We start from the raw sequence: 12,679 nt of genomic DNA on the forward strand, positions 1-12,679 counted from the left end.
CCACTATGAGCTGAAGATTCCCCTTCTCCTGCACCCCCAGAGCCATAGTGAATTCTGTGCCTCCTCTGTTTGCTTTGCCCTGATATGCTCCACCTTCTCTTCAGTTTAGTTCTGCTGTGGTGTCAAATCTATCTACATCTGCTTTTTCCAGAAAATGCTCAGCACCCTGCATGTACATGGTCTGTGCACAGACACACCCTTGGAACTTGCTCGTATTACCAACTTGCAAAACCTACAAGATACATGGGCAGAAATGTAACTGAGACCTGAGGTTCTGTTAATGCATTTCCTCTTGTGATAAAGGCTTTTGAGGCTGTAAAACAGAAACACACCAAATCCATGCTTTGGCATAGGGTGCAACACATTTGAAGAAAACAATAAACAAAAGCTTCCCACTCTATATAGCACTTCATAAATATGTGTTTATTTCCTCTTCTTTCATCAGTTTTACAGTTTTAACCAGTGCCTCAGTGGTAATGTTTGTCAGAAGCATACAATGGAACTTCAGATTCTTCTACTCTGTAGTTATGAAATTAAAAACAAATTAACAGGCCTTTCCATACGGAACTGCACCAAAAAATAATGAAACTAATTTATTATAGCATATTACAGAGTTACATAAGATTTCAACTTACATTTCTATCTTACTCCATGTACTGTATTTACACAGTTAACTAATTTATTATTTACATTTTTCAAATTCTGTAGTCATAAATCTTTTTATATTGTACATTCTAGTTTAAACTTTTATTACAGAAATTATTTAACATGCGTTTTAGACACTGCAATTACAATATTTCACATGAGTTCTAGGAAATTACTGCCCGGTTTCACTAGTGATGTGTCAAGATGCCTCCTTCATAAGAAAATACACATTACAAAGGAATTTTATAATATTCAGAATCTTGAATTTTGAAAAAGCTAAGTATATGGGATGTAATAATGATAATGCTATTTCCTTTTCTATGCAATATTTTGTTTGGAATGACATTTTACCTGAGATGTAAAATTGTTAAATGTGTGGGCTTTTGATAAAAATTTGAAATTTTACATAAATGTTGGCCTTCTATTTACTGAGAACTATGCCTATCCGTATAGATATATAAATTTTATTTATGTATCTATATCATATTTTCCAGAAAAGTCTATATCTACATAAATAAACACTGGTATTATACTAGGAAACTTCCCACTATCCTTAAAAAGCAATGTGCTCAAGTACAATATTCAACTTCTGACACAGACACAATAGTAAATGTGACCTCTAATGGTAATACTTCCTTCCAAGGGAAGTAAGAGGTACCTGTTGAATTTGGAAGACATGGCAGACAACTTATGTGGCCCCAATGATGGCAATTTTATATATCCAGTCCCAAAAATGTTATGCAGGAGCATCTGACACAGCAGACGACTTTGGGTCAACTTTCCATGTTACATGTAACTACCTAAATAATGTCTTAATAGAAAAAAGTTAATTATAGAAAACCCTTACAACAGTTAATGCTGTGTTGTCTTCTCTCGTTACAATAATATGCATTTCTATTAACAAATGATTGCAGATACTAAGTTTAAAGCAAATGGTCATAAATTTCCTATTTCTTTTATTCTGTTACAGGTAGACACTGTTAGGCACAATATGACATTCTTTGTAAACATAAATTTTGATACATTAGACCACGAACTGAAGTTACAGAAAGCAGTACACAGACACATAAGAAGCACAGATCCACTACACATTCCAGGCACAAATGCAGCCATCTGGGAGGCCTGACCCTGTATCCATCCCAACTGAAACACCCAGCTGACACCAGCGGAAAAGAAATGCAATCTAACTGCCAAACACTCCTGCTTCTATTGAAATAATTCTTTTTTTTCTCTTCTACCAAAGATTTCATATACTTTTAAAATATGGATGGTCTCATAATCACATGTTGGTAAAAATGTATTTTACTTTATTTACCCTGAAACACCTAATTATTTTGAAGTCAATGTCAAGAACTAAGGCCCCTAAAGCAAGTAATGTAACTAACACATTTAGAAAGCTTTCTTCAAAATATGTATCTACATATTTTTAACAAGTTGAAAATAATTTTCCAATAACAAGTCATATGAGAAAATCTCTTGAAGGTTTTTTATTTCCCAAACTTAGAAGTGCATTACACTTCCTGTGCAATGCTGTGCAACTCAAGAACCAAACTGAGGAATAGTAAGTCTGAACTTTTAACTGTATTGCTTATTGCAACTCTCACCCTTCATAACCTGTATGTGTATGGTAGGCACAAATTAATATGAGTTATTTACATCCAACAGAGAAAAATTAGAATTATCATAAAATGTTTCTTGAAAAAAAATAGTGCACTTAAATTATGCAAGTTTTAAGAAATTATTCAGTATCCCATGGTTATATGAAGAAATATTAATTTTAGTCTATAAACTCATAGAGGATTTTTGTTCTGCTAATGACCCACGAGCAATCTGAGTATACAGTTACTGTTACTGTTATTGGAAACTAGCTCTCTTCCTCTGAATGATCAGGAAAAAAAGGTATTAAATTATTTAACAAAAAAGCTTTGGAAAGATATATTAATTTTCCTTTTCTAACTTGCTAGAAATGGAGAATAAGGCAACAACTGAGATAAAAATACATCTTGCTTTGTAAACCAAGCTTCTTAATACATTTCTTAAAAGTGAACTTTCATGCTGAAAAATTGCAAGGCCTTAAAAGAGAAATGCTAATTACTTTGACAAGACCATGCCTTCTGTTTAATTCGTTATTTTAAAGTACTCCAGAACATATTGAGAGGGATTTATTTTTAGTGTAATAGATGAGTCTTCAGCTTTAAATAACTCCTTTTTATGGCTAAAAAGCTTCTATAGCATCCTTCAAGACTGAATAATGTTTAGAAAAATGCCACCAATTTCCATTACAGCCTTCTATATTCTTATATTATGGAAGTATTCTAACCTAATTCCATAGAAAAACAACAGATGGTGTGCTAATATCTTTTGAGTGTCTTTTGAGTTATAACCAGACCTTAAAACACAGGTCTTACTGTCTCATATGGTCTTTATGATCATGGAAAAGTCCTTTTTTGCCACTCAAAGCAGATAAATTTCACTGACCAAAACTGGCTGATAAAGTAATGGCAGGTGACACAGAAGTAATGACAAAATCATCCCATAAGTAGTTTTAAGTCTAAAGTACATAGAAAAATTGTTTAACATAAATTAGACTACAATTCTTCTATTTAGAGAAGGGGAAAAAAGAAGAAAATTATGTCATAAGACTTCTGAACTCATTTTTCATGCTGAGCAAAAAAATTCACTTTTAAGTTCATTCAGTGCTCAATATCCTGCTTTGTCCACTTCTTTGGTATTCTGTTCTCATTCTGAAAATTCTAACAGAATTTTAATGGTCATCTTACTTCAAACAAAAGAGCAATGAGCTGAAAGCACAACCAGAACAACAGATGCCATAATACTGCAGAACACGTTGGTTCTAATGGTTTCTGTCTCTTTATATTCATTTCTTGTAATGATTGGGGGCATCCGCAAATGCAAACTTCAGTCTGTAGGCCTCTGCTAGGAGTACACTGATGTCTTCATTTCCCCAGTGTACTGTGGGCAAATTCTGCAAAAATATCAGTAACTCCTAATTGGGGAAAAAAAAAACAAAACGAAATAAATATATTTTTTCAAATAGCAGTGTAGTAACTATGTATTACTTATACAATGATAATTTACTAGTAATCACTCATGTAGCACCTCAGTATCCCAAACAAACCTGAGATCCCCTTAGGTTTAGTGACTTTTGCAGAGATAACTTGCTATTCAACCTTTCAGTTCAGAAACCTGCTATTAATTGTAGCTGAAATATCTTTATTTGCTAGATAATTTTTTTTGAGAAAAATAATGTGTTATTGCCTATTCAAATTATTTTTATGCTCCAGGGCATGAAGTTATACTGTTAGACACATTTTCAAAGTTATGGACGATTGCTAAGTCTGGGATTCTCTCACACCAATGCAAAGATAAGCTACTTCTCTATTTATACATGAAGAATTAGGAAATAAATTATTATTTCCGTCAGTTACAGTCAACTCCCACCTCAATTCTTAGCCCTGATTTCCCACTCTCTGCTGGTTTCTGATCCCCAAATATTTTCTTGTGGATCAGCTTTTCCTCTTTCTCATATTAGGTTTAGGCAAAATTCACTTCCAAGAAGCTGAAGCCCAGAAACAGAGGTAACAAGAAACTCACTGGGACAGTGCCTCCATGTTCAGTTCTGATGAACATGCACCAAAATCCACCATGACCCTCACCAGCACAAAGCCTCAAATCCTCATCTGTGGGCTGAAACCTGCCAGCTTTGAGAGGACTCTTTGGAAGATCAGCTACCACAAATTGTCTCCTGATTTCATGTAAATGACAATTTTTATAAGGCTCATAATTTGACCAAACTCAGGAAGTTAGTTTGTTCTTTAAAAAAAAATGGTGACCCATAAGGTCAAATGTGATGTAAAAGCCACTCTAAGCCAAATTTGAAGTTCATGTTTGAAAATTTCCATAGAGCAGATCACCTGTCTCATGCTTTCAATTGTTTTGATAAGCTGTGGCAAAACAGCAAAAGAGAAGTTTTGGATGAGTCACAACAAAACGAATGTGAAATTTTATGATGGGAGGTATAAGGCAATCTTAGGAATAAGTGAAGTTGTTAAGCCTGCTCGTGTCTCCTAGGTGCTCTATTTTTGCAGAAAAAAATGCAGACTATTCATGCACATTTGTATACGTGCATATGTATTGTGAGGATGTGCATGTGTATATTTTTGTGTGAATATGTTTGTTAAGGTTTATTCTAAAGATCAAAAATACGTGAACGGGAATGCAATTAAAACCACAGCCATTATCTTGTTATAAATCAGAATGCTGCAGTATCATGTATAAGTACCCAGGGAAATGATTCTTCTTCATAAGAGTCTTAAATTTCCTTGTTCCCCCTTCTCTGTCCTCTGCACCTACTTTCATAGAAGATGGCTGTAGGAGCCCTTAGCAAGGATTCAGTGATTTTAGGAAACAGCCAGGAACAGAAATTAACATTAAATGATTTCTTTGTGTTTGTGAGAAAATTATTTTGACTTCATCTATTTCACAGTCTTGCTATACTGGTTCTTGTAATATGAAAAGAGAAAGGATAGAAGCTGAGCAGTACTGTATATTTAATTATGAATAATAAGTAGTAATACAACAGAGTTAGCATGAGAATGTCTCTATTACACTTGAGAGAACACATTTTTAATAAAGTATTGTACAATTGTCAAAATCCCACTCTTTTTTTAAAATTTCTATGTACTTATTTGACAGTTATGCTGATAACTGTAATTAATAAATTAGCAGTAGAGAGTAGGAGGGTTGTGTGGAGGGATCATAAATGCCTACCTCCATGAAAATTCTTTTCTCCTTTTACAAAAGTAAGTTTCAAGCAGCCCTAAGACATAGCAATTAATTCAGTGAGTTCTGTGAAATTACCTCTTTTACTGTTTGTAGTCTCAAGACTTTTCTGAGTCAGACTTCTGGTGCAAACTATTCATATTGTTGGAGCAGTGTTTTGGTTTTCTTTTGGGCTTTGGTTTTCTTTGGACTTTGGAACATCCAAAGACTACAGCTTCAATATCCATACTACATGAAATGTAACATATAGCTCAAATCTGAAATAGGACTGTTAATTACAAACTAGTTTAATACTTCTTTCATTATCTCCAAATTTGATAATAATTTTCATCAGAATTAAATATATCAATAAATGGCAGAGTAATACATTGACTGTCCAAGTCCATTTCTGTTTGAGTGGGCCTTTTGCCACTGTTCCCAAGGGAAAAGACCAAAGGCTAAGACTGATCCTGACTAGTGAATATGTGTTATAAATCCAAGTAAAGTAACTGGCCAAAGACATACTACTTGTATGATCGTCTAAAGATACGGCTTATCTTCCTGTAATCTATTACAGAGCTTCAAAACTTGCTCAGATAGAAATAAAATTTACATCTTCTTAAAAATAAAGTAAAAGTTGGCAAAAACTTTAGTAAAGAAAATGTCATTTTCTTTAAATAAGAAAATTTTGTTTTTCTTTAACTGCTTAAGAAAATCATGCTGCATATGGAGCATTCTTTGGAACAAGGAAACTACTATAAAGAAACAATAAAAAACCCCTAAGCAAAGTCTTTGGATTTTAAGAAATGTACAAACATACACTTCTTAATATTTATAAGACCACATGAGAAGTTTGTCTAAAACTGCTCAATTCAGCATTTTACAGTTAAAAAAAAAGAGCAAGGATTACTACAAGTGACTCAAGCCTACTAATTTCTTTTCATTTATCATTCATATTTTTTTTTGCCAACAGATAAACAGGAACTACTAGGTTGCATGTGCAAATAAGGCATGCATGCTACCTGCTTAGATTCATTTTCCATCCACACCAGTGTTAAAATACGAGGCACTCTTTGAAAAATGATGAATCATAATGTGAATTAATAGTTACCATTAAAAACTTGTAGGTGATAAACTGCCTGGTCTATTTCAGAAGAAAACTGAGTCTGAAAATCAATATTTGTAAAATATTCCTGGAAGAATTTTGTTTTCTGCTTAATTTAAATGGTATTTTGATGACACCTGGCCAAAGAATCAGGGCAGCCAGTAGATCATCATCAGGTCTGGGGTTTCCAAAATCCCAGTCCAATGTTTGTTTATATTTTGGCTGGATCAACAAAAAATATGGTCAAAATTATATCCTTTGAATTTGGCAATTAGAGTGCCCTGTTTTTCCTCTCTTACTGAGAGGAACAGACATTTTAATCCCTTGAACTGGGGCCCATCTGCACAGCCCAGCCTGCCAGCACAGCTTCAGCTCAGTCTATTTGTGGTGTTTGCCCTCTCACGCCACACACCATGGAAAGGCATCTCCATCCTCCCTCCCTCCTTGCCAGCCAAGCAGAGGAGGATCAAGGTATCACTTGTATTTGCTCCTGCCCCCACCAAGCACAAAAAGTGAAGTGATTTTAGTCACAGTGTTACTACCATGGTTTTGGGGCTGCAGCTGATGTCACAGGACAGTGTGAGAAATCTGGCATTTTTTAGCAGCAAGAAGGAAGGATAAGGCAGGATGTAAGAGCAGTTCTACATACAGGGGCTTGGAAAGAAGAAAAGAGGTGTCAAGAAGCAATAGTAACAAGTAGAAGCTAACTTGTCATACGAAGCTAACTTGTCATAAGAAAACAATCCTTTTCAATGAGGGTGCTTGAGCAGCTTGCCAGGGAAACTGAGAATTTGTCCACTGGGATTTCCACAACTCTCCTGGCAAACCCCTGAACAGGCTGCTTGAGCTCTGATGCTAGCCTGGCTTGCAGCAGCAACTTGCACAATGAACCTCCCTTCCACAGTGAAATCTTCCAGTGTTTTATTTTTTAAAGGACATGGGCTTAATTAGAAAAGAAATCCAAAAGTGCAACAAAAAGACCTGCTAAACATTTACCACTTTAGACCATTCCAAGAACCTAATAAAGGTATGTTTCCTAACAAGTAGAAATATGTATTTTTCATTTGTATTTGAAGGATATAGGGGGCTGTGTAGCAGAGTTGCTGGGTGAGACTATGAATAGATTAAAAATCTACATATCAAAATGACTTTTAAGTATGGCAAAAGATCTGAACATAAACTACATACTAGCTTTTGAGATTTCTGGTTTATACTGACGTATTTAAACCACAATTCTGAAATAATTCTTCAGTACATTTGAAATTCAACATTTTTGTTACCAAACAAAAATCTTATATTTCATAGAATTTCACTCATATTTCCACGGCTTTAACTACATTTGGATTTACATGATACTTTACAAATGTGTTTGTAAAATATGCTAAAACACTTTATATATAGCATATTCAACTATGTTACTATATATAAAGTATTTTTAAATACTTAGAAGCAGCTATATAGAGTGAAATTTTAAAGTAAATGTAATTTCAAAATGTAATTTTTCTCAGATAATTAACATGTGTTCTAAAACTATTCTCTTCATCTTGTAGTTAAGACAAGACAGTGGTAAATACACTGGAAGTGCTGTGGTATAAAAGCACCTCTAGATGTGTGAAGAGTAAAAGTATGAGGTCTATGTTTTGCACATCACAAGAGTAAGATTAATACTGCAGGTTAAGCAATGGCTGTTGTCAGATAAAAATTATTCTTGAGGGAAAAAACTGTTATCCCACAAGATCCAATACACATATCTACAATAAAATACCAGACTACCAGATGGACAGCTCAAAAAGGTGATTTCCAAAGCCCTTATTCCTCAGTTTCCTCTAAAATCAAAAAGGTCAAGGTCTGCTCCTTGTAGACTAAATAAAAACTGAATATTAATAAAATTTCACAAAATATATTTTTAATAATTATTACAAAGTTATCAGCCTCTTTCTCCTCACTGAGATTATAACCCAGTGAAATCTCAGCATATTAAAACAATCCTTAAAAACCCCAAACCCAGAGCAAAGAAAGCAAATTTTATCATGTTTTGAAATCTCACTCATTATCATATCTCCTTACAGTATGACGTCTGCTATAATCCCGTTAATAAATACAATTTTTAGCATAAGATTGGGCAATAATATTGGTTATTTGGCAATGGCTATCTGTAGTTGTTATGCTATCTATTGTCACCCCTACTCTGACTCCATATGTGGATCTTGGAGGAAGGAACATCAAAACCAATTACAGAAAAATAACAGATTGATACTTTACAAAACATAAATATGTTATTCTAGTGAGTAGAGCGCTAAGGTGTCTTCTGTGCTAATCAAAGCAATATAATTACCTTGAAAATTAATAGTTTTTGTCTGTGTGAGTTATTGACAAAGTTCAATTGCAAGTTGTTTTTTTTTTTTATAGAAGAAACTTAACAGGACATAAAAAACAGTAATAGTGTTTTCGTTTTAGATAATATAAAATGGCAGTAACTAAAGTTAAAATCAAACTTGAACATACTGTGGATGTTAATAGAGTTAGTTTTAGTGTCAAAATTGAGAACCAGTCTATTAATTTAACAAATAAAGACCCTCCTAAAATGCAGTACTTTTCTATGGGAGTTGTTAATCCTTCCTGCTGTTAACTGCAATATAATTATGGTCTGAGTACCCCTGGTCTACAACAGCTCTATTTTATACTGATAGGCAGAACTTACAATCTTACTATATTTTATGATCATAAACTTTTCAATATTATACTTTAGGACTGCGTATAAGTAACTTAAAGGTAAATTAAATTTATATATAATCTTCAATGATTTGGTAAGAAAATGCTAACCACTGTATTTTTAATAAAAGCTGTACCTATTACACATTATGAACACATATAAAACACTGCAAAATTGATGCTGGCAACTTGATTAAATGGACCCTTTATGAGAGTTATTTTTACTTTCTGAAGTTTTATTTGAAATCCCAGAACATAGCACCTACTTTTAAAGAACTAATGAGGTGAAATTCTACTAAAATTTATTTAGAGTAATTATTGAGACAACCTAAGTAGGAAACCAAATATTACAAGGAAAAAAAAAAAGCTAATTTATCTTTTTAGATAATAGAAAAGAGAAATAAAAGCTATGCATACATTAAAAAAAAAATCTAAACGTTTTTATGGTTTCATGGGAAATTGCATAATGTTGCATCAGAGGTAGAGCTGGATGATGATTCATACTTTATTTTGCAACCAGATGCAACCACTACACAGACAAAAGAAATCCTTAATAGAGAGATTATTTAATTCCTATTTCCTTTACAAAATTCTTTTTCACTTGATTGCATTTGGGTTTGTCAAGTGTGAAAGGAAAGGGTGGTTAGTGCCAAGTGGGCCTCCCCTCCGTGGCCTCGGTCCCTTTCCCTGCACTATGGAGCAGACAGACAGATGTGCCAGGGCTACGGTGCCTCCGACCCTGTAAGAGCTGCAGTGACCAGGCTGGCAAGGTGCTGTGCCATGTTAACCTCTAATCCTCTTCCCAGATATTTAGGATGAAGGATACCTGCTGCTTTGGGACTCAGCCAAGCTCACTACAAATCCTCCCCCTCCAGCCTGCTATCAAAGCAGTAACTGCACTACCTGGTGACATGAAAGCACAGGTCCAGCACACACTGCAGAGCCTGGATGACCTTGATCAGCTGCCTTAGTGCTACTTTTTCCTTCTCTCTGCCCCTTGCTGTTGAAATGATAGTGGACCAAATCAATAGGGCTCTAGCTCTGAGACAAATTCTCTTTTCTTTCTTGAGTACTGTTTCTCCTCTTGCAATGTGCTCAGTAATATTCCCTATTCTGCTGCCTCTTCTTACTTCTCCAGATGTCTCCACCTGCTACATGGAGTTGCAAATAATGAGCTCTATTTCTGGAGTGCTGTGCATCTTATTAATTACCTGTGTCTCAGAGTCAGAGAAAACATTTCTTTCTGGTTGGGCACAGCTGGAATTGAGAATACTAAGATTTCAAAATGTAATATTAAAAAGATAGTAGGAATAGGTCACCTACTGCAGCTTAAGAAATATTTGCTGCAGATATGGGTTAAGAGGCATAAGTGGACCTAGATCCTTCAGTGGTACAGCTGAGTGCCTGTGCTGCTTCCTGAGCATGGAAAGCACATGGCAGCAATGGCTGAGATAGCACAGAACAGTCCCTTTTAGATACTGGATGCAGCAATGCCTTCCTCGTTCCTGTAACTTCAAAGACTATGGATGAACCAAAACTCTGACAAGCACAAATGGGAAACACTGGTTTATCTATGCCAAGTGTTAAGAGCATTGAAATTTGCACTGGACACAGTCTGAAGGATTTAAGAAATGCATTCTTGACCAGTCATAAATCAGCGTCGCTCAAGAACTTCCACCTGGAATGCGAAAGTTTAGAGGAAAAATCAAGAATCAAAAAACCCCAACCCAAGTATTTGCTGAAATACTGTAACATTAAACTTCCTAAATTCAATGCTAAATTTGATTTTTTTCTTGCACATTCCTTTATTGTGCATTACTTATATTATGCACCTAGAATTCCTTGAAAGGAACATTAATTAGTTCAATCAGTCTTATACATCTTAATTTTGACCTTTTCTTCACACACCATGACATCTCAATCAACAGACCACAGCATACAGAACTCGGAAAAAGTAGGAGTCTAACTACAGAGAAAAAATGTTATTCAGAATTCTAACTAGACTTGTTGCATCTTAAAATGAATACTTAAAAAAAAAATCTAAATAGCTTAAAGATTAATTTCTTCTGCGACCAGCTTACATTCAGCACCTCAAGGACACAGTGATTCTCAACAAGTATATATTTTTTTATCCTTTGAGTCAAATATAGTATAAATAGATATACATATATATATTCTTTGATTCAAATATATATTGTAATTTTTCATTTCCACGGATCAATCCCCATTACTCTTATGAAAACATAAAGAAGTATGCTATTCTTATAATTAATTTAATATTCCTAGTAAGAACTTCATAGAAACACACCTTAACATCCTGAAAATGAAAGTTTATGGAAAGTTGATGGTTTTATCATTTCTCTTTCATGTTTTTCTTTTCATGACTACTGAGGAAGATTCCAGGACTCAGCATACTAAAATAGCAATTAAAGTCCTGTTTCATCCAGTATGGATCACTTACACAAGTCATTAGCAACCTTAATTGCTAATCATAAAATATGTGGTTCTAAAGGACTATGTCAGAGGAGCTGTGCTTAGCTTCAGCTCACTTAGCTGAACAGAAGATTTACATCTTCATTTTCAAGGGTATTGGTTAAAAAGTACATTAAAGGACCACATCTCAACTGGTACTACAGGTAGTCTTATTTCCTTGGTCTCAAATAAAAACCAAATCCACAAGAAATCTCCATCCCTAAAACGGGAATCAAATTTGCATGCTAGGTCTTTTTCTCAACTAAACATACTATCCACACATTATTATCTCAAGTTTATAAGACAAGGAGTTAAAATCAAAGCAAGCATTGCCACAGAACCTAAAGGATTTAAGTCCCTTCCATCCCAAATCGTTCTATGATTCTATGATACTCAAACACTGATCTAAATTCATACTTAAATTGGACAGTCAAACAAAAACAGTCCTAGGTTCTTTCTCACACTTAAACTAGAGAAAACAGAACTTCTGTTTTACATATCTCATATGAAAACTGAGTGTCTCAAGAAGCACCCAGGAAAGTTTCACAGTTGACAGAGCAGTTCCAATAGAGTTGAAAGTTCCAATTGGTAGAGCTCAGAACAGAACAGCCCTGAACCACTCTGATTACAATTTTTGCCATATTTTTAAATGAAATACTGTTATATTGATGGTATTCGGAGATATGTGTACCAAAATATAAATCATAACAAATAAATAATAAAAAGCCCAAGTATGTAATTTACCACTAGTTCCATCCAAAACACAACAAATAAAGGAGAGCAGATGCAACTCTCCAGAGTACAAAAATGTCATGAAGCTCAGTTGTCATTCTATTAAAAGAAAATCCAAACAGAACTCATCCAAACATAGAATGTACTGTACCAATTAAGGCTGCAGCAATTATGGCAGAACTTAATTCCTGAAATGACTTACCAATGAGTAAGTTACCACATTCTATCTAT

General features: G+C 34.4%; 1 protein-coding gene across 1 annotated transcript in view; it reads right to left on the reverse strand.

The window, feature by feature from the left end:
• Positions 1 to 402: 402 nt before the first annotated feature.
• The window catches only part of TBC1D22A (TBC1 domain family member 22A), a 146,554-nt gene continuing 134,277 nt past the window's right edge, over positions 403 to 12,679 (reverse strand). Inside the window, exon 13 of the mRNA XM_042018268.1 lies at positions 403 to 3,652. Coding sequence (XP_041874202.1) covers positions 3,524 to 3,652 — 129 coding nt within the window. The 3' untranslated portion in view covers positions 403 to 3,523. The remainder of the gene's footprint in view (positions 3,653 to 12,679) is intronic.

Source organism: Corvus kubaryi, unplaced genomic scaffold, assembly GCF_017639235.1.
Source record: "Corvus kubaryi isolate FWS band 111438036 unplaced genomic scaffold, C.kubaryi_AGA036_p1.0 137, whole genome shotgun sequence".
NCBI lineage: Eukaryota > Metazoa > Chordata > Aves > Passeriformes > Corvidae > Corvus > Corvus kubaryi.